The sequence below is a fragment of the Squalius cephalus genome, assembly GCF_949319135.1.
Source record: "Squalius cephalus genome assembly, contig: scaffold_100, whole genome shotgun sequence".
Classification (NCBI taxonomy): domain Eukaryota; kingdom Metazoa; phylum Chordata; class Actinopteri; order Cypriniformes; family Leuciscidae; genus Squalius; species Squalius cephalus.
Window position 1 is genome coordinate 26408 of NW_027645800.1, and position 15907 is coordinate 42314.

Below are 15907 nucleotides of genomic sequence, written 5' to 3' on the forward strand. Positions count from 1 at the left end.
TCTCTCACGGAGGAGCGGAAGCATAAAGGAGGAGCGACGACAGTGAAGAGCGAGAGAGGAACAGGCCTGTGTTTTAGTTGATGTTCTGTGTTTTCTGTGTTTCTGCTTTTACTTTCATTTTGTATTTGTTTTATTTTTGTCATTAAAAGTCTTTAAATGTTCGCCGGTTCCCGCCTCCTTCTATCAGTGTTTTTTTTCACCCAACCCGCGTAAAAATCCCTGGCCAAATTAGTACCTACTGTTTTTTGCCAAACAGGTCGTGTGGTAATTTAATTGCCGTCTGAATCCACATCTCTGAGTTTACAAGAAGAGATTCAAAATTCATTATTTAAATCCTTTTTGATCACTGCCGAGCACCGTACGCAAGATGTAAACTTTTATTACTGAAATGCTGGAAAGTATTTATAAGAACAATATTTCATCGCAGCTCCACCTCAGCGAACAAAAATGGGAAAGAGAAATTTTTGAAAAGGTTATTGTGGCACCAATATATGTTACAATTGTAAAATATGTAGGCTAGGCTATTATATAGTTTGGATAATTTTTTATAATTTCCAATAGTCTTAATAAATGTAATTTCAACTATTTCTGAAGTGCTTCTTTATTAAAGAACACCACTTTCTCACATAAACAGCCTCTGCACGAGAGAATAATTGATTCTCGAGTCATCGATATCAACCAATTCAGCACCATCGCCACGGACAGCACCCGGTAACGTCGCACGTAAGAAGGTATATCTTAAGCAGCTTTCTAAGGTATAGTTCGGGGAACACACTTAGGAACATAAACAATTTTGGTAAGACATATCTTTCGAGTCTTCTTAGCGCGCTAAGAGTGAGCGTTATCAGGGAACCGGGCCCAGGTCTTGTAGAGGATAAAGTAACAGGACATCCTACTATGTTAAAGTTGTATTGTGAGAGGTTTTGTGGGCAGTTTTTTGAACCGATAACTATTACCTCTGTCTTGTCTGGATTTAATAAAAGAAAATTACGCGTCATCCAATCTTTTATATCTTTAACACACTCTGTCAGTTTGGATAATTTAGCGTTTTCATCTGGCCGTGATGAAATATAGATTTGAGTGTCATCAGCATAACAATGGAAACTAATTCCATAGAGTGAATTTACACCTTTGCCATTAACATGTTTATAAATAACTGAAAAAAGCACAAATGTCAGGGCATGTCAGAACATCTCAAGGACCCCAAAAACAGCTTAGACCCCAGAGGGTTAAAAAAATAAACAGGAGACAAACAAAAGAACCTCAAAGCATATCACTGAGAACAGAATTTACTGAAAACAGTGCACTTGAACAGTTCACTCGAGACGGTTCACTCCAGGCAGTTCACTCGAGACGGTTCACTCCAGGCAGTTCACTCGAGACGGTTCACTCCAGGCAGTTCACTCGAGACGGTTCACTCAAGACGGTTCACTCGAGACATAACACTCAAAATAGAAAACACTCAAATCAGAAAACACTCAAGACAGAACTCAAAACACAGAACACTCAAAACAGAACACTCGGGACGGTTTACTTGAGGCAGTTCACTTGATAAGTTATAGCAGTATATATATACAGTATATATATATATATATATATATATCAACTTTAATCAAGACACAGAGGTCCATAGAGACAACACAGTACAGATATATGTAGCCTACATGTGCACTGTTTAACAGATTGCTTGAACTTATGCCTGCCTTCAAGATGCTGGGAAAAATTGTAAGCTGATACGAGATGCATTGGATATTGTGCAAGAAGTGACTCACTTGATCAAACAGTCTCCAAAACGAAACCATGCATTAAAAAATGAAATGAGACCCAACATTCAAAACCTGAGAACCCTCTGTCCAACGTGATGGACTGTACGCACTGCTGCAGTGATATCAATCAGACAACTATTCTGTTCTGGTAACCCTAATGACAGAAATCACAGAAGAATCCCATGATGAATGCGGTAGGAAAGCTGCAGGCATTTTGGTCCACCTACAAAGATTTACCACGTGTTTCTGTGGTAAATAACTGGACTAATAAATAAGAACTGATAAGAATGTAAATGTGCCTTGAAATGCAATGTAAGTCGCTTTGGATAAAAGCATCTGCCAAATGCATAAATGTAAATGATTCGGTCTGTCTCTTGTTATCCAGTTATCCAAGATATTACAAACAACTGACATGACACTACAAGATGCTCAAACTGCAGTTACGATCACACAAAGTTTTATTCAACAGCAAAGGTCTCATGATCCATTTCAAGCTTTTATTTACATCAGTGACAGAGGCCTCCAAGGATTTGACTGACTCTCCCAGGTTGCCATGGCAACAGAAATTGCCCCAAAAATTTGCCGGAAACAACGAGCATGAATTTCAAAGTCCTTCAGAATATTACACACAACAGTATTTTGAAGTCTTTGACTTAATGAATTGCAAACTTGGTTGTTGTTTTGATCAGAAAGACTTTAAGGTACTGGTGGACTTGGAGAAACACCTTTTCACAGCTTCTTCTGGGGAAGAGGTGACTCTCCAGCCTTCTATAACGTCTTTGTATGCGGTGGATTTTGACTTTGGAATTGATGTGCAGTTGAGCATGTTGCCAGACATTATCAAGACATCATTCAAGATAAGTCTGGCATATCAGTAGGATTCATCAGAGAGGCTATGAATACCATTGCTGGTTCAAAAACATTACTATCAGAAGTGCAAAAACTACTGAAACTGTTTTTCACAATTCCTGTTACAACAGCATCAGCTGAAAGATCATTCTCTCACAGAGAAGCTTCGGAAGCATAAAAGGAGGAGCAACGACAATGAAAGACGAGAAAGGACCAGGGGCCTCATGTATAAATCTTGCGTACGCACAAAAACTTTGCGTACGCCAGCTTTCACGCTCACGGTTGGTTGTACTAACAGTGAAATTAACGCGAGAATGTGCGTTCCTCCACGCCAATTTCATGTCTGGCATATACGTACATTTCTCATTGTTTTGTCCGTTGGCGACTCTTACAGGCAATGAAGTGAAGTTGCAAACATTACACAACGAATTGTTCTACAAGTCTATCGCACCATCAACCGTGGGAAGCATTGCTATTAATTTGCAATTTATAAAATAATTGACATATATTGTCACACGAGCCTTATGGGAATATTCTAGACTGGGGGGGGGCGTTGTGCTCGTGCATGTGCGCTCAATTTTACGTTAATTGGTATGTACAAAGAGAATATGCGTGGGATCCTTTGTACGCAGAGATTCATACATCTGGGTTTTTTTGTGCGTATGCACATTTACAGCTTTGTCCGTACGCAATGTTTTAGTATGAATTCAACGCAAGTCTTTGTACATGAGGCCCCTGGCCTGGACTTTACGTTGTGTTTTGTTTATGTTTTACTATGTGTGTGTGGCAGTCGTCAGTGAGGGGCTGCTGGCTTTACTTTCATCGTGCGTTTATTTATTTTATGATTATTAAAGATAAAGACGGAACAGTGTCAGATATTTACATGTCACTATGTTTCGAAATATCTATATATTTGACAACACTACCATGAAGTAACCCTCATTTCATAAATCACTCAAGAGCTCATGAGAGCTTTCATGAGCTCCTTCATTGTGCGGTTATGATCAACTCTCCTGAATCTGCTGCAGTGGGTGCTTTTTCAGTCCAAATATCAGGGTTTTTATTGGTCCGTTTGCGAACGGATATCTGACTACCGAAATGACGCTCAAAGATTTGAATATGTATTCAAATAGTTGGTGTACTCAGTAACAGATTGTGATTTTACAAGTAGTGACGTAGATTACTTAGCTTAATTTGTAGGCTACTCAAGTACAAGTAAAATTACAGATTTAAAAATATCCTCCTAAAAGTACAAGTAACCCCCCCCCCCCCCCCAAAAAAAAACCGACATAATTACAGTGACGTGAGTAGTTGTAATTCGTTACTTTCACCCCTGATCGTCATATCTGTAAAGAGAGAAAAGTGAGAGGCTACTTTGACACGTGTCTGGTGTGGAAGTGGCAGAGGTTAGTTTCACAATGAGTGAGAAAGGTTGGCAAAGAGCAGATACATCTCTAATCTCTAAGCTCGTAAATAAAACCAGAATCAACATTAGCTTGGCTTTTCGGAGATGGCAACAACTGAAGGAAATGCTGTATGAGCAACACAACCAAAACAAAGTTATTCCACAAAATGCATGCAGCTTTGTTGTTCAACCGCTAGAGGACCAAAAGTAACACTACATTTTACAATTTACATTAACATTTACTTTAAATGGTTTAAATACTTTAAATGGTAGAAATTTCCTGAAGTCAGTGCAGTTGAACAACTAAACAATGCATGTTTTTAAAATCTTTATAGAATGAGGATGGGAAGGAACTAATCATTAGGAAAATGTCATGGTTCTGTGGGTTCTTCTAACATACAAATATTCCAGTGTCTCATTTCAATGAAGTGTGAGATTTCCATGATGTGGAAAAGAAATGTCTCATTATTTGGAATGACAAAAATGAAGCAGTCCTCTTTGAGAAAGAAATGATGACTGTATGATAGCTGATGATCACCATGTTTCCTCAATTTCCTTCAAGACAGGTGTAAACAGCTCTATCATGACATCATCATTACGAGAGATTTTCTTCATGAGGTCTCTTGTCTTCAGCACTAACCGTCGTTTATCCCCGTTTTAGCATTAGTTTTGCTAGATCAACTCTGTCTGTTCCTTGCAATGAACTCTTGGTTATTCTGTATTTGTCATTATAGCACATGTAGTATTTCATTTTCTTCAATTCATCATCAGAAAGCTCACACAAGATATCAAGAAGAGTGTCACTCCAGTTGCGTAGAGCTGAGCCTGAGAAAATGTGATCATATGAGAAGAAATTATATATTAATTTGCATAAATACGATTGGATCATTATTGTAGTCATTATTATGTTTCAAGCATTTTATATGTTCGGCAAGACCAAAAATTGATGCACCTCTTGATGGAAATAAATGTTGTGATGTTATTTCTCTCAAGAGGTGCATACATTTTTGGTTTAAGATCTTGTACTGACAATGCAAGAGTGGAGCACTCTGTAAAGTCTCCCAAATACATCCCAAAGACTTGCAATGAATTTAAGGTTTGGAATTTAAGGTAAGGTGTCAATTCATGGGTGAAACTGATTCTCCATTGTCCCTCCCATTCAGTCTTTCACAATTTGAGATACGTAAAAAATAAAGAAGCAGATGCATCACATATTTGGTTTTGCATAAGTCTGCATATGCATATGATCGCTACATATTTGTGCACTGTAAACAAAACAAAAAATCAGTCAATCATGGCAACATATGTTTAAACTTTTTTTGTTTAAAGTTCTTTGAGATTCAACTCGATTTAAGTAAGTTTGATATAATTTAAGTTGAAATGACTTGTACAGTAAATTTGATTATACTTAAAAATTTAAGACATCAACTGATCTTAAAATGAACTGATCTTTTTTACAATGTATATCTCCAATGGAAATGAATGACTTCCAGTCTATTTGATGGAAATATTGAAAAGGTGGCTGAAGGGTTTTCCACGCTATCTCTCCTTTATCCGATAATCATGAATGTGTGATTACTGCATCAGGGGCGCCGCCAGGAAATTTGGGCCCCATGACAAAAAAATCTATTTGGACCCCCTTTGCGCAGCTGTTGTCACCACATCTCTAGGACCTAACTGTCCCATCAAAAGCTTTACATAACTCTAATCAAAGGCTTGCAACTGTCTTGCTTCTTGTAGTTCAATACTAGTACTAGCACAATTTACTGCTGGTGATTTGTAAATGCATGTCTGCATACAGTATGTGTAACGATCACCAGCTGGAGTGCCTCTGAGAGTCACCAGAGGGCACTCCACACCAGACTGATCACTTCACAAAACTACAATTCCCATAATGCTTCATACCTGGGACTGATTGCGCACTCACCTGCATCTCATTCAGACACTCCATATAAACCACACTCAAACAGAAGATCACTGTGAAGTATTGCCACGCCACGGCCTGTAATTTCTGAGTGTTTACCCTATCCTACTGATCTAGTTGCCGACCTCGGATTGTTATCTCAATTCTGCCTGCTTGCTGCCTGTCTTGACTTGCCTTTGGATTATTGTCTCTTGCTGCCTGCCCTGATCTTCTGCCTGTTACCTGACTACTCTCTCTGTGTTGATCTCTGATTTCCCTGTTTGCTGTTCTCTGACCCCTGCCTGTTTGACGTCCCTTCAATAAAAGCTGCAAATGGATCCTTCTGCGTCCTCCAATTCATAACAGTATGCAGTTCACTATTTGATGCAAGATTAAAAGCCACCATAAAAATGTCCTTAAGGCAATCCTTTACAGTCTCAATGTATTTTTATTGTAAAATTAATGACAGATTTAAAAAAAAAAGAAAAAAGAAAAAACCTAAATATATATTAACTTTTTAATTAAAATGAATTAACATCATCTCAAAACATTTTTTACATTAAGATTTTTTAACTTAACTGCACATTATATATGCCAACAACAAAATAGTTGACGTGTAGGGAAAGGAATTTCCACATCAGGGTTATTATGGTGCTACAAAACAGATCAAGTGATCACTAAATCAATAGGTTTTGAGGTTTGGAATGATGGGAATAATTAAAGTCTGTGATCTGAAACGCAGGTATCAAGCGCAAGTAACTTTGTGGGCGGGTCTTGGCGCTGTTGCTATTTTCCCGGCGGGATAAATTACTCTTGCACCCGACGCAATCTAAAATGTGTTGGTCTGAAGTAGCTTCATTATTCATAGGTGTGGTTTGGGCGTAACGTGAAATAAACCAATCAGAGCGTCATCTCACATTCCCTTTAAGAGCAGGTGTGCTTGTTCCATGGCGGATTGCTATTATAACGGCGGATTTGCAGGAGCGGTTCACAGCCGAGGAGACCGACGTTCTCGTCACGGCCATAAAACACAGAGAAGTGACGTTGGGGATGGAGAAACACACCCAGATTAGCTTCGGTTAAACAGGCGTATAATCATTTGGGTAAATGTGTAAGCTAGATTTATGTTTTTATAATAAACTGTCTATCTATCTATCTATCTATTGTAATAATGTATGATTTGCAAAAATGAGAACTGCTGCTTCTGTGTAGATCAGAGAATCAAAGTGTATGTGCGTTGTGCACACGCTACATTGATTATGGCCAAGCATGCGCAACGCGCCACTGACTTTAGACTAGGTTTTTCCTGGTCAGTGGCGGAATTGTTTTTTAAACCTGCAAAATAGCACCAGGGAATGTTTGCGCCGGAACACGCCTCCTCTTTCCTCGCTTCGCTGAACCGCCCCGGGGAGCGCAAGTGTATTCCCTAGTTTACCGACGTGCGTCTGTGGAGGAAAAAGTCCGCTGTGCGCGGGTGCAAAATAGGAATGATACATGCGTCGGTGTACAAAGTCAATTGCGCTGGGTGCAAGATAGGGCCCTGTATCTATAGATGTCATTTAATGGCCAAAATTCAGTCTAAATGAATGCATCAAACTGGATTATTTTAATATTGTCTGTTACTTACATGCAGGTTTGAGGTAAGCTAACTGCATCCAGTACAGACAGGAGGTTGTTGTTGTTTTATGTCATAATGGTCATTATGTGAGAAAATAATTTGTGTTTGATTTCTGTCATTAATAAATTTTTCATTTTCTTTTTTGTTATGGTAAAAAGAGCAAGAGAGACAGTCAGAGAACCCCACACAGACTCCCTGGAATGATGCTAAGTCATTACCACAGTGTTGCTCACCTTCTTCACTGGGACAGGGAGGGGTGCAGTTATGGGGAGACTGGGGTGCTGCTGACTCCTCTGTTGTTAAGTCTGCTAAAAGGGGCAGGGACAATGATTTAATATGGATATCTTCCTAAACTTTTCCCTGCACTGATTAAATGTTGATGAAATGTAGGCTAACACTAGCCTGCAGCTAGCTAGCTTATTTCACTATGGACAACAGTTTAATACCACTCACAGACTAAAGGCTACCCACCTTTCTTGGTGAAAAACTGGGTTACAGATTGACACCCTTTCTTTTGTCTTCCCTCTCTCTTTTCTCTCTTTCCTTTTTTGAAAACCAGATTTTCTTTTACAATGCAACATTGTGGTCTATGTGTTTCTGGCGCATCGACTGACTGTCTGCAACTTAAACCAAATAGTATAGAAGTATCAAGAGGCAAAACTTCATTGCACTTTTGACAACAATCGCTAGATGGCGCTGCTGTCGCCATTTTGGACTGAATACCGTTAGCAGCACAACTACCGTATACAGCATTAACATTATGTCTGGAAATAATTGGAAACAAAGAAAACAGTGTTCTGCCATCAACTGCAACGACTACCAGTGTACAACCAATCAACTAGCATTTCATAGATTCCCCAAAGGTCCAGAGAGGTAAAGTAGAAAAGGTTTTCATTAACGTTAAAGTGAGCTAACGTCAACGATAACAGGTGCTGTAACGTTAATGTAAGCTATCCCATAATCGCAGTAACAGTTTGCTAACGTTATGTATTTGGTCGAAATTGAGTCAAGACTCGAAATGGGCTTTTTAAATCGCATATTTTAAGATATGAACACCTAACCTGGCAGATTACCTCTTTATTAATTCATTGTTGTCACTAAATTAACCCTTTAACTATTTTTTCCCCCCGCATAAACATGGAAATTAGGGGTGTAAAAATTAATCGTTTCTACGATGCATCGCGATGCAGACGAGGACGATTCGGTATCGGTTCAGTAATAGACCATAACCGATTATAAATGTACTGACGCTTTTCTGACGTCATTTGTTGCGGTAGCATACAATGGCACAGGTAGGCGAGACGCGAGTGCGAGTAATTAAAAATGCTCCAACTACTTTAAAAGCCTACATCTGGGCACATTTCGCCTTTTATGAACAACCTGGTAAGCACGACCTGCAGAAGACACACGCTGTGTGCGCTCATGTCACGCACAAATAGAATAAACCACGTTAGCCGTTTTCACCCCGAGCTGTTAACGCCTGGCAGAGTCTGACTGCTTTAGAGTAAGCGGATGAGCTCCAACGCCGAATCCGCAGCCAAAAATAAATCATCCACCCGCCCCAATAATTTTCCCGATGGTCAAATTTACAATTATTCTGTGTTACGCGTGATTATAAATGGATGATCGTCACCTTCAACAGCGGATTCGGCGACGGTTGATGAGCGCATCTTTAAATGGTAACATAATACACCAATTAATGAGCGCTGCTTTTAAATGAACATTTCTTTAAAACAAAATTTATTTGACAGATTTTCCTTTTCTTAATGGCATAAACAAGCTTTACTCCCTTGAAACTTAAACTGTCTGGAATGTCACTGTTTCTGTCACTGCGACTTCCCGAACAGGCGAGCACACGCACAGACGCGCACACATCACTTTTGAAGTAAAATTTCAAATTGAGGATGCAGTGCATCGCAATGCATCGTGATATCGAATTGAACTGAATCGATGACATGATAATCGTAATCGAACCGAACCGTGAGACCAGTGTCGGTTCACACCCCTAATGGAAATCACTCCAAACTTAAATGGTTGTAATTCAAGAATGCTTTGGAATATAGACTTGTTTTAAAGAAGATATTTGCCAGATTATTGTTGAAGTGAAATAAATTATGAAAGTTAAACAGAAAAAAAGTTATATAAGTTATATAAGTTTGAGTTTATTAATGTACAAATTTAAAAATAAAATAATTTATATAAAATATATATATTGCAAAATATATTTTGCTCTATAACTGCAAGAAAATGAAAGCAAAAAATCTGAACAAGTTGTGTTCCACATTTTAATTTGATATGTTGATATATCTCTCGCTCCCTCACCCTTTCTGCCGTGTGCTCTACACGGTTTGGAGCTGCGCGCTCTTGCTCGCTCGCTCTAGATTCCGGGAGATTTTAGCTAATTTGTGGGCATCAGGGAGCTGCTATCAATATGCGGGAGACTTGGGATGTCTGCTATAGAGATATTAAAAACTAGAAACTACTATTTAGTTCCCTTAACCGCTTTTGAATTAGAACCGGTATCGTTCAATTCTATGACAGCTGTGTTGTGTTCAGTCCAAGATGGCGGAGCTGCAGCTCTGCGCATGGGTGCATTTGTTGCAATGGAACGTTCTACTGAGTTTCGCCTCTTGGTCCTTCTAACACCGCGCACGCTAAGGCAGGACCAAACCATTTCATGCAGATACAGGGGTGTGGTCGGTCAATATAAATGTTTACTTTTTGGTCAATGGGGATATTTAACTTGTATTGCCAAAATAAGTAAAATCAAAGACATCATTCATTTTATCATTATTTAAAATATACACAATGGTGATGGTTTATATAGTGTATAACATAATACAGTTTTTAAATTTAATAATAGTTTTTCCTATTTGTTGGGGCCCCTGTCAGTCAGGGGCCCTTGGAATTGTCCTAACTTCCCCCCCTATATGCGCCGATGTACTGCATTAATCAATTAACATACTTTTGAACAATTACATTTGAATTATCTTCATACTTACCATTTGAAGAAAGATTATATAATTGCATTTCAGTGGGTTCATCTTTCCTCTTTGTGACGTCTTGACTGAGTTTACTACGATAGCCTACATGTGCCTCATCATGTGTTCTCCAATCTCTATCTTTTTCTCGCAGCATTTGTATCTCTTTTCTCAATTCTTTTATCTCAGTATCCTTTTCTTTGTTTTCCATAAGACGTTTTTCTTCCAGTTCTGCAAATCTTCTTTGTAGGACAATCAGGGCAGGATCTTGAGTTCTTGCATTTATTGATTGTAACCTCTCTATCTCCCTCTCTTTTTCCCGAATGATGGATTTTAGTCTTTCAATCTCTGCAAGCTTTGACTCTTTAATAAAGCCATTATTTTGTATTAAGGCGATTTTATGTTTGACCCTCTTAACAAGATCTTTCAAGTATGACAGTAATTTCTCAACCTTTATCTGATCATTAGGTTTAAAACAACATGCTGGATTCTTCTCGATAATGAGATCTTCAATTGTCTCAGTAATCTGTTTGCAGTTGTTTTTTTGGATGACAAAATATCTTTGTCCACATTTGTCAATTAAAGGCTGAAGCCGCTGACGTCTGATATAATCCTCAATGGTGTAACCATCCAGTTTTTCTCCATGTGTGAAGATCACTATAGTATGATCCCACAGCTGAACAGTAAGAAAATTCTCTAGGGTGCTGATGGTCGACTCCGGCAGTTTAGAGTTCACTTTAAGAGCCAAGAGGACCGCGTGATGGCCAGTATCATATAAGGACTGCACACAGTGAACAATTTCACTTCTGGTTTTCTGTGGACTATGCAAATCTTCTTTCCAGCCTGGAGTGCGAGTCAGATGGATCAGTCTTCCTGATACTATACGAGTCTCCTTAATGTCGACATGTTTACGAACATTCCAGCATGTGAAGACTTTTTTCCTAAAGATAGCATTACCAATGGAGTTTTTTCCAACATCATGACTTCCAATTAGCACAAGTTTAAGCTCCTCAAAAACAGGCTTATTTTCTGAAAAAGAAAGTATATGCAGTGTATTTGTTTTGTGAGTAATATTTTGATAGATTAAAAGTGCTATTACTAAAAATATGTTAAGCAAAATATCTTTACAAACACACACACACACACGCACATACACACACACACGCACACAGGTCTGGGTCAATATGTCTGGATGTAATTTGTATTGCAAAGACATTTCTTAAATAATAATAAATCTAAATACACTTTCATAATCTCACCTTCATCATCCTCTAACAAGTGCACCTTATCCTCTCGTGCTAAAAAAATATTTATAAAATGTATAAATTATCATTCAGTATAGACACTCAAATCAAAGATTCACAGGGAAATATTTATTGTTATAAAGATATAAAGCCTGTATATTTATTTAGAACACACAACTTACATGTTTTATTTCCCATTTGTCATGTTTCAGTCAGGGTCTCGATTGCTTCAGTTCATACATTTCCTAATACATTTTTTTTTTAGAATCAAGGATTATAGAAATATCAGAGCTGAAAATATTTCTTCTATTTCTGAAAATATTATCCCCATACAGGGATACTCCACTTTAAATGATGAAAATGAAAATTCTGTCATCATATACTCACCCTCATGTTGTTTCAAACCTGTATGAATTTCTTTCTTCTGCTGAACAGAAAGGAAGATATTTAGAAGAATGTCAGTAACCAGACAGTTTCTGGTCTCATTGACTTCCATAGTATATATTTTTCCTACTATGGAAGTCAATGCATTTGACCATTCCAAAGCATTTGTGCGTGTGAGCGCACTGCAATGATGAGACCACCTTGGTAGATTACTGTGGATCTTAAGTGCTCGGTAATATAGTCGTGCTATTGGTTCAGTAATGTCCTTAGTGGTTAAAGACCAGATTGGAAGACAGTACATTGTTGAGAACACAATGGCATGCAAGGTTTCAGAGACTGAAAAGGAAAGATAGGATCTAATCTTATTATACACATAGAGTTTCTGATTCAAATTTTTTGTTAATTTAGAATTGTCTTTCCGATATGTAAGGTGTGAATAAAGTAGCAAACCATGGTAGTTGTACAGTAGGTTTTTGTGACAACAAGATCTTGATTTGCAAAAGTAATAAAATCAGTAAAAGAAAAACTTTTTCTTGGTGAATGAAAATACATACATTCAGTTTTCTTTACATTGATGGTCAGATGATTCTTTGTCAACCAATCATGTATGAGGTGAAGATCAGATGATAGTTTGGAATTTATGACATTAGGATTTGCATCAGAGAGAAAAATCACAGTATTATCAGCGTACAGTAAACATTTTGAGTGTTTACACACTCGAGGAAAATCGTTGATGTATAAAAGAAATAATAAGGGTCCAAGAATACTGCCTTGCGGAACACCCATGTCACAAGCTAAAGGTTGGGATATAACATGATTAATTTTGACAGTCTGCAACCTGTTCGTCAAATAAGAAGAGAGCATTTCTATCACAGATGGAGACAATTCAAATGAGTGAAGTTTGTTTAGCAAGATCTGGTAGTTCACTGTGTCGAAGGCTTTACGGAAATCACTAAAAATAGCTCCAGCAATGTGACCTTTGTTAAGATATCACATATTTGTTCAGTGAAGAGTAACGCCGACATGGTTGATCTCTTAGCACGAAAACCTGTTGACAATCACTGAGCCAGTTATTAGTTTCAAGGTAAGAACTTAGCTGGTTATGCAATACTTTTTCCAGCAACTTAGACATTGCTGGAAGTATTGCAATAGGTCTGTAATTTGAAACAAGGGTGTGATCATCAGATTTAAAAATTGGAGTAATTTGTGCTGTTTTCCGGTTAGAAGGGAAGATAGAAAGCCTGATACAAAGATTGGTTAAATGCAGACAGAGAGGTATAAGGCTTTAAAAATAAGGTATTTAACCCTCTGGGGTCCTTCGGGTCCAAATGGACCCGAAGCGTTTAAATAAAAAAATGTAAAAAATCATAGCTTCATCGGAATGGTCCGAAATTTGGTGACTTTGTTGGTACTTGGTATATGAACACCCAAAAAAATTGGGGACAGGATTTGAATAGTCTAAGTGGTTGTAAAAAAAATAGTCACACTCAGGACCTTCGGGTCCAAATGGACCCGCCATAGGAAATGAATGGGAAATTGGCAAAAATGTGACAATACAGAGTTTTTTTGTGCGTACAATCTACAAATCAGCCACGATCCAGAAAAAAAGCACACAACAGTGAAGGGGTTAATCTATAAAACATCAAGAGTGCAAAACAGACACATCCACACACACACACACACACACACACACAAACACACTTTTATACACATACACACTAATAAATTCAGATTACAAAGATCTGTTTAGAATTTTTAAAAATCACACCTTCATCGTAATGTTACGAAACTAGGTGACTTTTATGGTATTAGGTATGTGAACACACAAAAAATATTGAGGTCATGATCCAAGCATGCTAAGTGGTCATCACACTTCTGCTCTTTGGTTAAAAATGACCCCCATAGGAAATGAATGGGAAATTGTCAAAAATATGAAAACACAGTTTTTTTTTTGTGCATACAATCTACAAATCAGCCAGGATGCAGAAAAAAAGGACTCAACAGTGAAGGGGTGAATCTCTAAAACATCAAGAGTGCAAAACAGACAAATCCACACACACACACACACACACACACACACACACAAACACACTTTTATACACATACACACTAATAAATTCAGATTACAAAAATCTGTTTTGAATTTTTAAAAAGCACAGCTTCATTGGAATGTTACGAAACTAGGTGACTTTTATGGTATTAGGTATGTGAACACACAAAAAATATTGAGGTCATGATCCAAGCATGCTAAGTGGTCATCACACTTCTGCTCTTTGGTCAAAAATGACCCCCATAGGAAATGAATGGGAAATTGTCAAAAATATGAAAACACAGAGTTTTTTTGTGCATACAATCTACAAATCAGCCAGGATGCAGAAAAAAAGGACTCAACAGTGAAGGGGTGAATCTCTAAAACATCAAGAGTACAAAACAGACTAAATCTGTTCAGGCAAAAATCACTAGATTCGCAAGCCTTTCTACAGAGAGCTGTAAATCCACTAGTGGTAAAAATGTGCTATTGCGTGATAAAAATGCTCAGTGTGTCCACCAGTTGGCGCCCATCTCATTTAAAAAATTGCTTTCATGAGGCCTAGGCTTGACTCTAAAATGAAATACAGCTTTAATAAAAATAAAATAAAAATTATGTATATATAAAAAAATTCTATTATATTCAATGGGAAAAAATGGGTCATAATTATTGCATAAATATTAATTATAAATTATAAAATTATCTCAAAACACCAAAAAGTAAAAAAGAAAAAATATTATAAAAAACAAGTAAAAAAAAAAAAATTATGATTTCTTTTTATATATATTAATTCCGCCCTCCGGTTCCATTTGGACCCGAAGGTCCCAAGTGTGACTGTTAAACGAAGGACCCCAGAGGGTTAAACCATAAATATCACGGGCATGGGAATTTTTGAGCAGGTGTAATGTTTGTATCACCTCGTTCTGTGAGATCTCAGAAAATGAGAACTGATCAGATGTTGAAGAAAGAACACGTGAGGACAAAGAGGGAATGGCAAAATGCATAGCCAATTCTTTAACAGATGATACAAAATAATCATTAAAAGCACTTGCAACTTTTAAAGTGGAGTATTCCTTTAAGTAGAAAAGAGACATGCTTGTCAAGATATTTTTGCTTTCAAAATGCAGTCTTTCAATTTATCAAATCATATAAATGAATCATTCATGAATCATATAAAGTAAATTAAACTTGCAGATATTAAAAGTAAGACAACAGAATTATATTTACCTACATTAGCTTTCCGTCGAAGTGAGTTTGAGCTGCTGTTTGTGTATGTTTTCACAAAACAGGAAGCATCACAGATTGCTGAAGGAAAGTTCCCCCTTATGTCAGCAAACTGATGAGAGATTGGATAACATCTAAAAGTCTTTGAGAAGTATTATATATGGATTAAATCTATTAATACCAATAGGCTAGCAGTGAATTGGAGATTACTTTATCGTCTGTTTGTTCATGTCTGTAAAGAAACCCCATTGCACACCACCCATCTCTCTCTTTCCTGTGTTCTTCTCAGTCACGTGACTCATTCTACAGACAGAAATAGTAACAATAGACCTAGACAGAGGAAGAGATCATGTTTTATATCCTCAGCGTGTAACCTTTATAACCTTTGTGTCATGACGTGACACAAAATATTTCACCATAACTTTTGCCCATTCATTGTTTTACTCATAATATTTAAAGGTCCCATATTGTACACCTTTCTGAAGTTTTATTTTAGGTTTTGAT

At 37.5% G+C, this 15907-nt stretch overlaps 1 protein-coding gene across 7 annotated transcripts; it reads right to left on the minus strand.

Moving 5' to 3' along the window:
- Positions 1-2208: 2208 nt before the first annotated feature.
- On the minus strand, positions 2209-15698 carry LOC307154233 (GTPase IMAP family member 4-like). Of its 7 annotated transcripts, none has more exons than XM_079899001.1 (7): positions 15411-15698; positions 12154-12190; positions 11949-12011; positions 11782-11820; positions 10544-11551; positions 7775-7849; positions 2209-4845 (listed from the first exon to the last, which is right to left on the minus strand). In XM_079899001.1, exons 3-7 carry the CDS (start codon positions 11962-11964, stop codon positions 4667-4669), a joined length of 1317 nt encoding a protein of 438 aa, XP_079755127.1. In that variant the 5' UTR covers positions 11965-12011; positions 12154-12190; positions 15411-15698; the 3' UTR covers positions 2209-4666. The 7 variants fall into 7 exon arrangements, with proteins under 7 accessions (XP_079755127.1, XP_079755129.1, XP_079755133.1 ...); XM_079899003.1 differs by having other exon boundaries at positions 12154-12193; positions 15407-15698; XM_079899007.1 differs by having other exon boundaries at positions 2209-3155; positions 7816-7849; positions 15407-15690.
- Between the last annotated feature and the right edge of the window lie 209 nt (positions 15699-15907).

Coding starts and splice junctions, on each gene's coding strand:
- LOC307154233 (XM_079899001.1), bottom strand. Junction 11,552..11,781: donor CTTGTTAGAGGATGATGAAG/GTGAGATTATGA, acceptor TTTCTTTTTCAG/AAAATAAGCCTGTTTTTGAG. Junction 7,850..10,543: donor ATATAATCTTTCTTCAAATG/GTAAGTATGAAG, acceptor TGCCCCTTTTAG/CAGACTTAACAACAGAGGAG.